Below are 17,964 nucleotides of genomic sequence, written 5' to 3' on the forward strand. Positions count from 1 at the left end.
TGTTTCTCTCTCCTTGTGCTTTAGTTTTCCCAGTTTAGTTTATTTTGTATTGTTTCTCGTGGCCAGCAATAAAGCTGTGTTTTTTGAGTTCATCCCCGTGTGTGTGAGTTTTGCGATTGGGTCCTCATCCTGCCTGCCACACAGCGATCCATGACAATAAGACTGGACTCTCACACACGTCACCACACATTTCCTATAATTCCTATAATTTATAATCCTTATCTTTATAATCTCTTCTGCTATTTGCACATTCTTTACTGTAAATTCCTAAGTTAATTTGTAAATTTTTGTAGTAAACTGTAAATTGTAAATATTGTAAAACTTTTCTTCTGTCATTTAATGGTCCGGCATTGTACAGCTACAAGCATTTCACCCCCATGTCATACTGTGTATGGTTGTGTGTGTGTGTGACAAATAAAATTTGAATTTGAGATCTTATATTGTATTGTACCTTGGTAAAAGACTCTTTCTAGTTGTACTTAGAACACATATCAGTTACAGCAATGAAGAATGTTTATCATTTTTTGTTTCGTACCTAAAACTATTTTGGATTTGATGGCAACAACATGTCTCTTAAAAGGCTGGAAAAGTAAGTGGTACTAAAAAGAAACAGCTGGAGGAACATTTTGCAACTAGTTAGTTTAATTAGCAACCGGTCAGTACCATGACTGAATATAAAAAGAACATCTTAGAGAGACAAAGCTTTTCAGAGGTAGAGATGATAGAGCTTCAACAATGTGCAAAAAAAACTGTGTGTGTAAATTTTGGAACAATTTAAGACATCAAATTGTGGATATCCCATCATTTACAGTACATAATATCATCAAAACATTCAGAGAATCTGGAGAAATCAAGAGAGAAGGCTGTAGATCCACACTGGTTGCCCATGATCCTATGGCTCTCAGGCCTCGCTGTATTAAAAGCAGTCATAATTGCATCATGGAAATCACTGCATGGGCTCAAGAACACTTCAGAAATCATTGTCTGTGAGTGCAGTTCAGCGTGCCATCCACAAATGCAGGCTAAAGCTCTATCATGCAAAGAAGAAGCCATATGTGAACGTGATTCATAAATGCCACCATGCTGTCTGGGCCAAAGCTCATTTAAAATGGACTGAGGGAAAGTGCAAAACTCTTCTGTGGTCAGAATTGAAATTTGAAGTGCTTTCTGTAAAATATGGATGTCGTGCCCTCTGAACTAAAGAGGAGAGGCAGCGTCGAGCTTGTTATCAGTGCTCACTGAAAAAGCCTGCATCTTTGATAGTATGGGGGTCCATCAGTGCACCTTCGTACATTCAGACGACCCCCGTACCTTTCACATCAATGCTTAAAGGCATACGCTGGTTTTACAGCTACATACGCTCCTTTTTTCAAGGATGACCCTTGCATATTTCAGCAAGACGATGCTAAACCATGTGTTGTAGCTGCTGGAAAAGCATAGCTTTGTAGCAGAAGACTCCTGGTGCCTGCAGTACACACCTTCCCCCAACTGAAAACACTTGATGTATGATGGAGTGCAAAATATGACAGCAAACACCCAGGACTGTTGAGCACCTAGAATCTTTTATCAGGCAAGAAAAGGGCAACACTCCTCTTCTTAAAGTCCAGCAACAGGTTTTCTTGGCTCCCAGATATTTACAGACTATTGTTTAAAGGTTTTATTTACATTTTTTAATTTACATTTAAAACAGCATCCAAATATTGTGGGAATTAGGTTTGTATTTTTCTGCTCATTGCATTCACCTTAATAATGTAAACCACAAACAAACCATGGAAAATTATTTATGGTGCATCTCTTGAGTCACTGTGTTTTTCCAGCAAGCCCAAGGTCAACTGAAATAAAGGCATTTTTCCCCTTACCCTCCTTTCTGTGATGTGGTGCTGAGGCATCAGGGACTTGAACACAGTAGGTCTTCCTGGTCTGGATGCCCCCTCCACATAAAAGACTGATGTTTGCCAGTCTCCGGTTCTGCTGGCTCAGTAAGGGTAGAATCCGACATTCGCCCCAGTCAGTGGTCCTCCACACATACCTAACAGAGCATGCAAGGATGCTAATTAGTTATATTTGCAATGTTAATGAGTTAAAAGCTGATAAATTGAATCAGTGATGGAGCCACTGTTTGATATGTATTACAAAAAGTCAACACTTGTTTATGTATTTTCAAAAACAAAGTTGTAATCCATTAAGAAATAAATTGATAAATGATCGTACTTAAGAAGGATAAAGCCTCAGTATACACAAAGCCGTGCCAGTTGCTTTCAAAGAGTCACACAAAGCAAAAGACAAATTAGTGAGAGCAGTCTCTGGCAAAAGCATCTCTCACAGTATGTCAGAAGAAGGGGGTGTGGGGGTGGGGGGTGATTATTTTGATTTCAAAACTTCTAAACAAATGTTTGGTTTCATCTATGAAAAATGCAGTGATGCAGAAAGCAATAATATTTGAAGAGTTTACCAGAACAACAGCCTGTAGTAATCTATCAAATGCTTAATTTCCGTAATGAGTTTTCCCTAATCATGTAAATCCTCTGCTCTCAGGCACTCAGTGTAGATTCAGCAAATAAAACAAAATCTACCAGCAGGGAAAGTAATTCTCCATTGACTACTTTGTTGTGTGCATGTTATATTAGCTAAATCCTATCGTAACCCAAATGCCCCAATACAATGGCATTCTGTCAAGGCCTCTTTTTATCATGTCATGTCTATGGGGCTCCCTACAGTACACAAGATTATTGTGGCTGCCACAAGATAATTAAAATGATGCTAAAAAAAAACAGTGTGCACAAATCAATTCAATAGTAAAGTCATAAATATTTTAACCTCTAGGCTTTCTCTCATAATTATTAAGGTGAATTTGTTCCAAGAAGCCAAATTAAAAACCCTCATTTGGTCCTCAAGTTTATCGTGCATTGGTGAAACTGCAAATGAAAAGAACGTTCATTTGAAGATTGTGGCCTTAAGAAGCAATAAAGATGATCTCTATTTAAAAAAAAAATAAAAAATTACCTGGGGCAGTTTGGAAGTAAATCGCCTATGATATTGCAAGCTTCTTTTTCCTCAAGGGCAGGACATCGCTTCCCCCCGCCAACTGTGATCTGAGTCATGATCCGTGACCGGAGGCGGTAGCCAGGGGATAGGTCGGTGGACCGGCAGGTCTTAGAGCAGGGGCTCCACGATGACCAATCGGATGTCTGACAGTCTTTGGGGATCACGCATGTTTGGAAGGTCAGTGGGGATTTGTCCTTCGTACAGAGGCTGCAGATTGAGGAGAGTAAATTACTGTCACGTCAAGGAAATTTAATTTCATAACATGATATCTTTGTGACCCCTTTAAAGTTTGAGAGTGCAGTTGTACACAAAGCAAGCTATAAATAGATGTTGTTGGAATTTAATTGGATTTGCCGATGGAGAGGTATGAGACCCTATGAGCAAGTGGTTATGTTGATTTGTTGTTGAATAAATGACCTTTACTTCTTCCACTCAAGAATTTAAAGTACATCCTGTTAACACAGATCTCAAGACAAAGTCAATCTTTTACACAAGTGCCACAAAGAGCTGATATGCTCACTCAGAGATGTTAACCAAGCACAAGCACAAGTCATTAGTCATGATTTTAATGCTATTATCCCATTAAACTGCTGCTGCTGCTGCTGTTCAACCCACTATAGTGCCAAACCATGTAACTGACCCATACGTCCTCTGCATGATAGTCTTTTGTGTGACAAAAACTAAAAGAGTGACATGGAAATAAATGGAAATGAGAGTTTAAAAAAACAACAACAATATCACATGGCACAAACACTGATCTCCTGGGGAAAAGTACAGTCAACTTGTACCAGTAGTAAATCTGGGACTGCCAAGAATTGACTTTTGTCGCTCTATCAGAAAAAAGCTCTATCAGCAAAAGCTCATGTGTGATCTATTTCACCACTGTATAATGACCCCATAAATGAAGTCATAACCCAGTGAGCCATCTGGGTGGGGGTGGTAAGCCTAAATCAGCCATATCCTTAGCTACGATAACCAGACTATGGCCATTTAATAGGCTAATCCCAAACGAAAAGCATGTGTTTTCTCATCCAATTACAGTTTTTGTTGGCTAATCTTGGAAGTTGAATTAGTCAGGTTATTGAGATACAAGATAATTTTTAGACTTTCTCCTTGTAATGAGGCTGTAAGTTGAGAAAAATGAAGCACAATACACGTGGGAAATCTATTTCAAAAGCGCCACACCTCCTTAGATAAAATAAGTGCTAATCAAGCAATGCAAAATAAAATCCTTTTTTCAAACCACACACACACAAAAAAAAAAAAAAACATGTCAATGAAAAGAGATGTGTGGCAAGATAAACGACTTTTAAACTACTCTGTCCAAAATGGCAACAAGCAAGAGCAATCACAAGAAAATTGATATGACAATTAAATGCTGTACAACTTCAATGTAGTATGCCTTATTATAAATAAAAAAGCAATATGGAGCAATAAAAAGGCTTAATTGAAACAACATGATTGAAATGTGGTCCCTGAAACAATGATGGCAGTCAGAAATGGATTTTAACAGCCAGCTAATAGTGACACTTTACACCAAGAAAATGGTATGGTGGCATTTAATCAATGTAATATACATGCAATGATTTTCTTTCTGTATGAGAAAAACAAAACAAAGCAAAAAAACACAAGACAGAATGTTGTTTGTTACTGTGTATTTGTGTTTGTGTGTGTGTGAGACACAGCATGTGTAGGTGTGCATTTGTGTGTGCTCTGCTTTTTGCTTTGTGTGCGAGTACGTGCAGAAAAATCCATTCTTATCAAATCCAAATACCAAGGTTAGCTCTAACAGCAGAGAGTGGAACGGGGCAACACTTGACATTTAACACAATAATGCCTCCCTTCCTTGCTGAAATGCTGGTCAAACATCAGCCCTCATATAATCTAGTAATAATTGAATAAATAACCACCATCAATAAAAACCATTTTATTTCACTGAATACATCTCATGAGAGGTGGTGAGCATTGATTACGCCTCTCTTTTATTAAAAAAAATGTCCATTAGGATTATTTTGCCTGACAGACAACAACATTCAGCTCCTATAATTTTTAAAACTCTCCACACGCTTTATCAGAGGAAAAGTAAACTGATGAAAGAGAAACAAACTACAGGTATTTCCTTTCATTATTAAACCTGCAAACATTTCCGCTTGGATACAGTACAAAAAAAAAAACCACACAAGAAGAAAGAAATATTATACAGCACTGCTGTTTTCATATGAGAACAAATCAGGTGCACCACAACATTTATCACACCTTGAAATCCAGAAAATTAGAATCGGGGGTTCTATTTGGTGCAAATTATTAGAATGTCCTTAGGGGGTAACAGGTGGAATCAGTCTTTCTATACCATTGAGGTATGTGGTCTGACAGAGGGAAAAATGGGTTTGTGGATCCCAGTGGGGAAAAGAAACGAAAAGCAAACTTTTTTACATGTATTGTTGATTTCAAAGAACTGCCGATTCTTCCAGGATTGATTGCCCCAGCAATGTCAGCCTTAGAGCAGTGCATCTGAAAAACAGTTTCTTGTAAAACCTGCATTTTATTCTAGGATGAACAAACTGTCTTTGTCAAACTGTAAGTGTATACTATCTGATAAATATTTCAGAAATTTGAAAATCATGGGGGATGTGTCAGGAGAAAGTATTTTGCCAATGAACCATAGGGGGAGAGAAGGGTTTTTTTTTTTTTTTGCAGTGGGGGGTTAAATAATGTACTCTGGAAAGACAAATCCAGCATACAACTTTTTGACGGTGGTTAAAGTAGATGTATTTGGCGCAGACCAAAGACAGCTTTCAAAAAGAGCATTTTTCAACCAACTGTGAAGGATGGCAAAGAAAATGTTATAGATTCTAATGCAGCACAGTGCCGGGGACCTGAAGATTTAAAGTACAGTAAGAAATCTACCAAGAAAAGTTTAAACGATCGTGCAACTGATGGAATTTTGCATTGAAGAGTTGTGAAGTGGTAGGGTGGCCACTTTGGGGGCATAATGAATGAAAAAGGCACAAGTATTCCTAATTTTTGTGAAAAATGCATCAATATGTCTCAACTTCAATCCACATTACCATATTAAGATGATTTTCCTATTCTTTATGGTTTGAAGCATGTTGCTTACCTCAGCATAGCATTTTTGCCATCACTTCTTGTACAGCGAACATGTCGTGTCTGGTATCCCACTTCTAGTTCCCACGACGCGGGGTACTTAATGTGCGCATGAGCAAGGTGGTGGTGGGTGTGATGGAAATGCTGGTGAGAAGCTAGTGTGTGCAGCGTGGCTGTGTTGTTCTCGTTGGACATAGTACTGAAGTCCACTGTGGTCCTTCCACTTAATAGCGCATCCTTGTGATGGGGCATTCGGCACTCACTCCAGGCCCCTACTTTAAGGCTGTACTGGTACTCGTCCTCCCCAGCCGGGCAGTCAACATGGCTGGAACAAGTCCTGGTCTCAGTTAGGTTGGGGCAGTTTGCCCCTCCATACATTGATGTGGCCAGAACATGTCGAGTCCGATGCTGCAGGCCAGCACCGCAGGTTTTGCTGCAACTTGACCAAGAGTTGAAGTCTGAAACCACACAGTCCTGGGGGCAGGGGACAAGGCATGCCTGCTCCACAGGTGGTTTTTGGGAAAAGAATTCACATATCCTCGAACTGACTGTGGTCCGATTTGAGGTGCGTACGCAGTAGACTTTGCGCCTCTGGATCCCATGCTGTGCTGTAATGCACTCAGTTGCCCTCAACTTGAGCTCATTGGAAAAGAAAGGAACAAGAACACAGCTCCCCCACTCTGACGCCTCCCACTCGAAGAGGTCCTGGTGCCAGTCGCAGACTTTAAAACACTGTCTCTGGCTTTCTGGTTTCTCCATGTGATGGCAGTGGGAGTGATGGGTGGTCCAGCCCTCCATGTGGATGCACCATATTGTCCTTGTCTGAACCCCACCAGAGCCACACTCCTCACCGGTACACTGACCCCACTGGCCTGCAGCAAAGAAAAAACACACAGAGAGGGCATTTTCATTAAAAACTGAAGCTTTAGGGGAAAAATGATTTAAATTGCAGCAATCTGGCAGCTTGCAATCAAGCAAAATTCAAGGCCATTCACTTAACCTCCATGATTGCTTTATTCATGAACTGAGGAAAAAAGGAACAAAGGAACACAAAGTAATCAAACCAGTGGCGGACATCAATATAAAGAAAATACAAGATCAGTTTCTTTGTCACAAGGGATTAAATTCATTTTTAGGTTCTTGAGCTCAAACTGATCAGTATTTTTGGTCATGTATAGTATGGTTAGGAGTTCACTTGGGTATTATGATAAGATATGCTATTAACTTGAATTATGCGGGCCGTTATTATCATTATTATAATTTGTATTATTACTTCATTACAACAAAGCCTCTCCTTTAACAGTAAAAGCATGCAAATGCTTAAATGTAATGTCTGCAAAGGTGAAATGGTGTACAATGGTGATTTTAAGAGATCTTTCAAACAAAAATGATAAATTAGATGCTTTTGAACTTGTTTAACAAACCATAAGGTTGAATTGTCTTAATATGTCAATCAATTAACCAGTGCTAGCAACATTTAGGAAAGAAATTTCTGCTTAATAATTAAGGAAATGTAATATTGATCACTCAAAAGGGTCAGCTCACAAACACCCAGTCAGATATTTTTGTCTCAGAAGATCTGAGTCACCTGCTTTCAAAGAACTATGTGAAATGGCAATGAACTCTTTACTCACATTAAGGGATGGTGGCAAATAATGGGTGTAAATTCAGAGGCACACAAATAAATATAATTAATATTTGATGACCCTTGTTGTTGTGAACACAGAAATTCTTTGGTTCACATCAGGTAACTATAACCCAAAAAGTTAGAAAGAAATGGGTGTGTTAGGGGAGTGGCTCAAAACTAAGACATTAATCCAGAGGACTAGGGTGTCTAACCTGTGTCGGGACTTTTTCAGTTTCTTGTTAATTAGCTAAGGGCTGCATCAGACCCTCATCATTTTATTCAAATAGGACTTTTTTTAAAATTAATGAGCCAATCATATTTGTAGTTAAATATGTGACAAATATATTGATGAATATTACCAAAAAGAGTTGTATCAGATGCTGGGGTTATTTTCTTCATCTGGGGTTTTAGTTACAAACAATGCAGTGACATTTGTATTTAAATGTAACAAATATATAGATTATGTCTCAACAAAAACAGTAGCCGATTGTCGGTTTTTATAAAATGTTAAGTTTTGAATACCAAGCCCAACAAATCTTAAATACATTTTTAACCTCTTTGTCCTCATCATTAAAAGAAGTACCGTAATTGTCGGGCTATAAGCCGCTACTTTTTGCACAAGCTTTGAACGCTGCGGCTTTTAGTCAGGTGCGGCTTTTCTATAGATTGTCCATGATTTTTGTGATATCGTAAGACGATTTGTTTTGTTTGTTCCGCTGTTGTACGGCACTACGTTGCCTGGCGGAAGGATCGGGGTTCAAGAGTGGTATGTTGGTCACATGTCCATCCGCCAGGCAACATAGTGCCGTACAAGTAGCGCGAAAAACAAACTTCAAAGTAGCGCTACGCGTTCAGCGGGAGTCGTGGATGACGAGCGGCGATAAACTTGCGAAAAGCAAGTTGTGCTCAACTCTACCGGTGGATTCTGACAGCGTGGAAAAGTGTGCAAACATCCACGATCACCAACGGATTTCGAAGGGCTGGACTGCTGCATGATGAAGAGGAGGACACCGCCACGGCCCTTCAGAGGGTGTTCGACTCCGACACTGACAACGAGGATTATCTTTGGTTTTGAAAGTGACAACGAAGGAAAGAAGCTGAGAGTGGATGACGAAGCCATCCTGAGCCTGTTCGTTTCCGACACTGGAGAAGAGGACTTTGGTGGTTTTAGTGCGCAGGAAGATGGTGGTGAATGACTGACTTTTCTTCTTGTTAAAGCCGTGTCACTGCACCTGAGCCTAAAAGGTAGTCTGAATCTATTTTTCTGGTGTGCTGTAGGTTACTGTTATGTACTACATTTGTTACTCATTTATGAAGCACAGCACATGTGCAAATATGTACCCATAACTTGATTTTCAAAATATTAATAAAAGGGGTGTGTCTCCAAACAGCCATCTCTTTCCTGACAATTCGCTTTGTGCATATTCTCTTACATATGATAAGTCAATATTGAAACACCTGCGGCTTTTGGTCAGGTGCGGCTAATGTATGTACAAAACAGGATTTTCCCCTGATTTTAGCTTGTGCGGCTAATATTCAGGTGCGCTTTGTAGTCCGGGAAATACGGTAGACATAAATCAATTTCCTGATATGATGTGATTATCTTCGTCAGTCACGTTCTTAGTTACTTTGCCACATGCTATGAAAAAGATAATTTGATTCATTTCTTCTAATTGGAATTAAATTGATGTAATAATGAGATCCTACTGCTTCCCAAATTGCTTTCGAATGACAACCTGTTCAAACTGTTTTATGTCTTTTCATGCCAGAGAAATCTGTTGTTAACACTTTGCTTCCTGGCCTATAGCTAGCATTTTAAGGCTCCTTTGTTTGTTTGCTTAATGTAGGAATAGTCTAAAGTACACATTTTTATTCACAGTTCATTGAAGCACAATGTTGAGTTTCTTTGTCCTGGCACTGTGATGCTAATGAGACTGTCACTAATATATTATTCTGATCAAAGATCATAGATCATGTTTGCATCAAAGGTACAACGTATCAAACTGAAAATGCTGCTGCTGCTGAAGCTCTAAAGGTAGAAATACAGTTGATTGTGATACCATGTTTCTTTTTGTTGTTTGCTTGTTTCTTCTAACACTTTATTTTTGTTCTTTTTGTTAAGATAAAAAATCAAACACAAGAAAGGGCATTTCTTTTCACTTGTTTTCAAAAAAATCAAAACATAAACACAAAAATAAACAAGAAAACAAATGAGATGTTTTATTTCATTGGTATGTTGGACTTGAGTGTCCTATTGGCTCTCTTTGGCTATTTGCTCACTTATGTTTGCACAGAACTCTTCAAAATAAAGTTTCTTTCTCTTTGCCGTTAAACAGTGAAAAAAACGCATGGGGGCATATTGAGAAACAAAGACAGACCCAGTAATTGCTTCAGAATTTGATTAAAAAAAAGAATGACAGAGTGTTTTAATCTTCCAACAGACCCACTCCCAGAACCACATCACGTATCGGCCACTGCAAGTCATACAGAGCATTTAAACTTAACATATTATGCAACTTTAATTTACAGTGAGATTTTAACACTGCAAGGATGAATAAATGAATTCCTGATTTGGCTAAGAACTCAAAAAAAGCTAAGTGCAGCATTTTAGATGGAAATAAACATATGGAGTTGTATATACATTTTCATGTAAAGAGGTGCAATTACCTTACCGTTTGTGTCTGGTTCAGTAAACACAGAGGTTGTTAAATGTAATTTGAATGTTTTCTGCATATTTCAAAGTGAAAAAAGTTTGCACCGTCTGTGCTTCATTAGACGTGCAGTTTGGCTTGTTTATTTGCCTTTTTATACCTCATTGGAGATACCATAATGATTTGGGATTAAGCAGAGGTTTATTGGAGAGGGGCTGTGGTTGTTTCTGTTACAGCACTACTTTACTCACTACTTACACTTTGGGACCTTTACACTTCAGTCAAAGCTGCCAAGAGTTCAGAAGTTACAGAAATACAATTTGAATAGTTAGTCAAAATTAAGGTTACAGATGTTCAGGGTCGCAAGCACCCATGTTTCTTCCAAGTATGCATACAGCCTTTGTGGTCACTAGTGGCACTCTTTCATGATAAACACCCTTTCATCGGCATGACCACCTTTGCTCAGTAGTGCTGTTTTCAAACTGTGCCAGGGTGTGATTTATGGAGGTGTGATTGGGAGTGATTCTGCTGCAAGGGGAGCCAGCTAACACAAGCACTAGTTCATCTTCTAAGCTCTGAATAATCACTCTCTCGATCTGTCAGCATCAGCATCTGTCAGCCCCTCAGGAGGAACCAGTTGCCCACAGCTCCTTCATTTCCGTCGCACTTAGTCACCTTGCTCGCACCTCTGGGGGCCCCGGCACCCATTGAGCTCCTGCTATATTTACCATTCAGTTTGAAAACTGAAATTGAATGAAGCAAAAGCAGATGAGCAGACATCACTACATTATGGGAAAATGCAGAAATTAAACTTAGCCAGTGTAGTGTGACTGAACACGTATTATCTTCCTCAGCAGCGTTCAGTTCAACCCTTAAGTTAGACAAATGATGCTAAAGCTGTACGATAATAGCAAGTAACACAACAAAAGCAATTTCCACTCTGCCCCGAAACCAGACAGATGAGGGAAAGAAGCAGCAAAGAAAAGAGCAATAAACTGTCTCCTAAACAGCAACCGCACTCGCTACTGTTGAAATGCTTGGCTCTCTTGTCCATTTAATTACATTTGGTAAAAGCATCACTGATTCAGGTCAGTGGGGAAAAAAACACCCTGTAGGATCACAGGCTGGTGTACTTGCTGTATGAACTTCTTTCGGCTATTTTAGGTTTGTTAATGTATAACCTACAGAAATGCATATATGTATATGGATCTATCTATCAATCTATCTAAATTTAGAAATATTATTGGCTTTTTTCAGCTTGATTAGATAGATGCAGTGAAGACTGTCAGGAAAGCAGAGGGAAAGAGAGGGGGAGACATGCAGCAAAAGGCTGTGGGTCAGACTCGAACCCGGGGCGGCCACCTGCTATGGTCGCCTGCTCAGCCCACTGAGCTAAACTGGCACCCCAAATGCATATATTTTTATTATTTATATTATTTTAGACAACCAAACACTATTCTGTAAAGACATGGTGGTATTTTTTCCTTGGTATACTGCCTTTAAAATCTAAGTCTAAGAGTATTTTTGTTGGCCTATGACTGATTATATAGTCTATCTTCTGTACTTTTTCAAACATTTGTGTAAATAATAGTATATAAAACTTGTTTTGGGCAAGCTTCTTAATTAAACTATTTCACTGTTGGTAATATTTGATTATCGGTCATTCTCTTATCATGCTGCAGCTTTTCGTACATTTCCTCACAAGGATGTAGTGAATTTACTTGCCATCCATCTTCAACTTATCTCCCTCAGTTAAGCTTCACTGTTTGTACACATGCGTCCTTTGTCACAACACTTTTAATTAAATACCTATGCCACCGAGCCTAATTATGCGCAAAGCTATCCCCAGTGACACACTTCCATCAGTTGTAATTTATGAGCACTGTGGTTCATATTCACTTACAACATTAATATATGCAGAAATTCATCAAATTATCATCAGCCACTCGATCCATCTCCCGAAGGCCTGAATCAGCTCATTTCTCCTTACATGCTACACAAACACGAATGCGCAGTGTTTATGTAGCAGGTTAGAAGGACATCCGGAGAAAAATATGTGCAAAATATCATCATCAGGCAAATTAAGTGACAATAACACTGATGACCCCGAGCTAAAAATAAAAACTTTGTGTGATGATAAAAAATGAGCCACTTCTGAGAGATGTTTGACCTTCGCGCTTGAATATAAATCATATATTTCCATAAATGCTCAATAAGTGAATGTATTATAGCACTTTTGTTTTGGATTGACAATGAGATACTTAATGTGCTTGGATTATCTGCAGGGAAAAAGCATCAAATGTAGCTTTAACATCCCAAACTTATGAATTATGTTCCTTGGGGCTGCAGTACTATACACAATGCCCCACTAAGCTTTTGTTATAATTTAGTATTCAGGCCCACAGCATCCATGCCAGACCTACTTGAATAGCTAATCACTTTTTAAATGGCCAACAGTATAAACACTAGACAACACTAACACATGCTGTGCCCACTGAGTGATGTAATGCCCACTTGGGCCAATCCATAAAAGTAAATAAATAAATAAACACTGTAAGACTATCCAGTTTTTGACCAAAGAATGTGCTTTTAAAATAAAATATAATGTTTAGCAAAGAGGAAAATCAAACATCCCTGCATGACACTGAAAAAAGATACAATAAAAACCCTAAAGTAGGAAACCACTGTCCTCTGTTCTGATTTATGTTTTTTTCTTAAATCCAAGCTCCGATAAATCTTGATGATGAAGATTTCTAAGTGGATGATCAATCATGACTTCTTCAGAGTTATCACACAGTGAAGTGAGGAGATTTTCCAAAATGCATGGCAGGCAAACAGCAAAGTATGGTTCACCCCTGAGAAATAATAACCATCATAACAAAGCTATGCTCCTTCTGATATATTATATTTCTATTTCCCAGATATTTTCATTTTTTAACTAAAGCAAAACAAACTACTTAGTGGTGTTTCAGGCTCTAGAAATAATAGTACTTTGTGCACTACGGAAAATAACTGCACATCAGTTATAGGTATAAGGCTACAAAAATAAATAACAGGAATCTACAGTATGACCAGCTTGTGTTCAAATCATTTTTTAATTTTCTTTCTTTTTTCTGTTTAGAAGAACGTACAAACTTTTGTTTTCTGACTATTTATCTATCGATCAATATTGGAAGGTTAGTGGTTCGATTCCTGGCTGCTCCAGTCTGCCTCCCAAATATCCTTGGGTCAGACACAAACCCCAAGATTCTCTCCTGTTACACATGTTTACATCCCAAAGGAACTCTATTGGATTAAGATCTGGTGATGTGCACACTGTGGTCAGCAATAATGATCAGGTAAGCTGTGGTGTTAAAATGAAGGTCAATTGGTAATAAGAACCCTAAACCATGCCAAGACAATGTCCCCACACCATTACACTAACTGCAACTCCACCCATTGATACAAGGTTAGATGGATCCATGTTTTTTGAACCAAATTTGCATAAGACCAGAAAATTTTTTCCAGTATTCTCTTATGCAATTTTGGTGAACCTGGCAGAAGGGGCAAATGTTGTGGTCTTTACCATGATGTGCATTCGGAGTTGCACATATCTTGGTTGTAACAAGTGGTCGATTGATTTACTTCCTGTCACCATCTTTTTTAGATCATTCTCTGTAAACCCTAGACATGCTTGTGTGGGAAAACCCAAGCAAACCAGCCCATGTGGTACCAACAACCATGTCGCATTTACCCTCCTAGGACCTGGCGTCCACATTTGTGGACATCACATTTTGGGTTATTTAGACCAAAATACTGAATGTTGCTCAAAAGGGCCTGATGTCCACTTACGAGGACATTATACTGTCCCTTTTCTATTGATTCTTTGTTTTTACATTCATCGGGTCCCAATCAGCCCAAATATCAAAGAGAAATTAAAAATGCATGCCATGAAAGAGTTCGGGTCTTAGGAGGTTAAGTCACTTAATAACCTTAGTTCCCAAGTCTGATACTCAGTATGATCTTTACCAGGTCACTGTCTTCATCATGTCTACATGTCTAAATGCAGTAATTTCCTGTCCTGTCATTGGGTGATTCAATATTTATGGTAACAAAGAGTTGAATAGGCGTACCTAAAAAAGTGGCCAGTGATTTAAATAGTTATGCATTATTCTTTCTGTTGTTTTTCCCTTATATAGATGTATCTGTGTGATGAAATCAAATATTATTTTTCAGTTGTGATCACCTTATTTTCCCTTCTAACAGTCATTTTTCCTTGCCAATTGTTGAGTTGCTTGTCTGTATATTTAACCTGCCCACGGGTGAGAGCTCTCAGAGAATTTTAAATGGTTGCTGCTGAAAACAGTTTTCTGTTTGTTAAGTCAAGAAAGCAAACAAGCTGTAGGTGGCAGACATATTTGAAATAGCACACACAGAAACCTTTTTTTCCTGGCTTTCTATAGCTTCCTAATAGAGATCCTGGACTGACTTATTACAGGTTGCCTACTGACTGAGTTGTATGAAGATAGTTTCTTTATATTTGAGTCTTAGTGTATTTCTATAGACACTATCATTTTGTAGATAGACCCATTCCTCCTTGGGATGATAACAATTAACTTTCAAATATAATTGCTGATATCTTTGCATATATGATGACACTGTGAGACATGGCTTTTATACTAAAATAAGTAGCATAAAATACTGTGGAACTAGGGCCGTTAAAGGATTTAAAAGTCAGCGAAAGAGGACAGATTCCTGTAAGTTTTCTTCCTTAAAATTTTTTTTAAAACCAAAAGGTCCAAAAAAGAAAAAAAAAAGAAAAAAAGAAAACTGTTTAGGTGACCAGAGGGTATTTGGTCATGTGTCATATGATGTCAAAACAACACAACAGGGAACTCATTTTTCTTTCCTCAGTTTGAGCGATGAATCCAGTGACATTTCCTTTTAGCAGCGTTGGCATGTCATGCTGTCATACTAAAAATACACCAATGTTTAGACTCAGAAAGAACTTCTTCTCCCCACAGAATCAATGCTTGGTCATTCTATTAACTAGCCTTGAGAGACATGGTAGTTCATCTACCAAGCGGATATTGTATTTCCTCTAAGATCTCATTTATATACATAGATCCCACTTTGATTGTTTGTGAGATCCCCAGAGGGGTGCTCTTGCTGAAATCAATGTGTTTACACTTATAAATGCCACAGTACTTTAGTCAGCATCACTTTAAAATGTGAAAACAACAGTGGGGGATGTGAGGTGTGCTATGCCTCTGCAGTGATCAGAATCTTTTTCCGTGTAATTGCTTGTCTCATGTGGTCTTCTCAAGTCCCTGTGCCAGCCTATGTAGAGGTGACAAGTAATTGGATAGGATGTCATTCACTCCTCTGTCTCACTGCCTTCCGCTGACCTGGGATTTCTCTCTTAAGCACAGGAGCAGAACTAATGGCCGTATCTACAGACAGCAACCTGAGGAAAGACCCTGGTGTTTAGATAATGCAGGTGACCAGGGCATGAAAGAACAGAGATAAAGTGACAATTGTATCGCTGACAAATTTAAAATTGCACCCATGGCAACTGTTATGATGCAGTCCCTAGGGGAATTTGTGTATATCGTACAAGATTTAATTCTCTGCCCAACATCAAAAGAAAATCCATTAGATAAAACTGGAATACCAGCAGGGGAAACTGGGGATAAACTAGATTTAAGACTATGAATAAATACTAATCTTAATTGGTTGAAGGGGGCCATGACAAGGTTGCCTTCATGGCTAAAAACATCTGCTGTAACTTAATTTGAGAGCTGATTAATGATGTACCCGAGTGGCTTTCCTTGAGGTGCTCTTAGACTGAGAAGCAAGCAGCAATTCCTGAAGTGCTTCTCTGCGATTTTGTCTGAGGAGAATGCACTCCAAATCATTGGTTTAAGTTGAGGTTTAGACGACTAAATTGCCAGGTAATTGTCAACAAAATAAAAGCTAATTAATTTGGTAAAACATTATTCATACTAGAATATTTTCAACCGATTCTTGTAACATGTAGTAGCTTTCGTTAGCTATACAGCGTTTTTAACCACTGGCTTTATTCTTTTTATAGTTGCAGCTTTACTGTTTGCTTCAGTCTCACCACTTTTATCAACCAATCTTATCAACTCAACCTTTTTCCATTTGCAGCAGACAGCTTCCTTTTCAGGGAAAAGCTTTGATGCCCACTGCACACTACCTGCCATGTACCAAATAGCAATCAGACAAAGTTACAAGAGTTGATGGAAAGCAAAACAGAGGTAAGAGCAGAGTGAGCTGTGGGCTTACGGGTTGCCACAGTCACTTCAAATCAACACTAATATTCCTTCATGTGGCTAGATGTACAAATAGGGAACTCTTGTGAACACATTCACCATAACAGTTTTATATAGTAACAGACCTTTTTGATGACAGATTTGCTTTGTAGCAGGGCAAGCATAGGTGAAACTACTAGCGCTCGGCTCCCTTAAGTATTCCTATAAGCTTTAGGAGTAAACCAATGTTAGTGCAGGACCTTTGTGAAGTGGAATTTAGCCATTATTAAAACATATTATTTTAGGTTCACTACCAGTTGCAAAATATGAAGTCATCACTTGCAAATTCAATAACACACTCAAGTAGAAATAAGCAGCCAAGTGAACAAAGCAGCCACCATGGACATGAGTGTGTGACTCATAGGCTGAATTTTACTTGCACATATTAGGCCGTGTATCTTTGGATGTTCTGACAACTCTCACCGATTTACTTTGATGACAGAAAAGATTGACTAACCAAAGAATTCTAAAGCAAGTAGGTGTATTTAACACTTGCCCGGGGCAAAAAGACAAGATTTGCAAACTTTATGTTCAAATATTTTGAAAACTGTCATGTCAGACTGTTTTGCACAGGCTGAATTCAGCTTTGAAGGTAGAGCTGAGTCGTGCAGTAATTGTAGAGCAGACACTGTCACATGCACAGTAGCTAATTTGTACACTTTGTTGTACATGCACAATGACAATAAAGGGCTATTCTATTCTATTCTATTCTATTTTAGTTATATATGGAAGGTCTTTTCGAATTCGCAAACAAGTATGAGTGGCAGTGAATATCGGCACCTGCAAAATAACACTATTTCCTTATGACTATGTTTTATCAATCTTGCTGCACATGCTATAGATCGGATCTCATAGCCCCAGCAAATATCTCCCAAGAGTTGAACACAAGAGCTCTAAAAGTTCATTCAAGAATCTGAAGGTCACTCTTGGTGTGAAAAATCAAACCTCCATGGAATGGGTGCCAATAAAAACCCTTTAGCTATACAAAACCCACAGCCAAACTAAAAACTACAGTCTTCCGATGAAAAAGCAACCATTTGGGGTTTTGTTTTTGGTTTTGTTTTGTTTGCTGGGACCCTTAAGACTCGGTACTTAGTGGTCACTGACAAGACTATTTATTCTATATCGTATCAATTAGTGTTTTAAAGCTATGTAAGGCTGTCTCTCAAAGGGTTGAAGTTAAAGTTTCAGCAGGATAATGATCCTATGCACACTGGCAAAT

The 17,964-nt window shown here is 38.6% G+C and overlaps 1 protein-coding gene across 1 annotated transcript in view; it reads right to left on the bottom strand.

The window, feature by feature from the left end:
- Nucleotides 1-17,964, bottom strand: part of thsd7ba (thrombospondin, type I, domain containing 7Ba) — a 197,545-nt gene that overhangs the window by 110,843 nt on the left and 68,738 nt on the right. The window contains 3 exon segments of the mRNA XM_082508367.1: nt 1,860-2,029; nt 3,004-3,252; nt 6,164-7,022. Coding sequence (XP_082364493.1) covers nt 1,860-2,029; nt 3,004-3,252; nt 6,164-7,022 — 1,278 coding nt within the window.

The sequence above is a fragment of the Aulonocara stuartgranti genome (genome assembly GCF_965226115.1).
Source record: "Aulonocara stuartgranti genome assembly, chromosome: 16".
NCBI classification, from domain to species: domain Eukaryota; kingdom Metazoa; phylum Chordata; class Actinopteri; order Cichliformes; family Cichlidae; genus Aulonocara; species Aulonocara stuartgranti.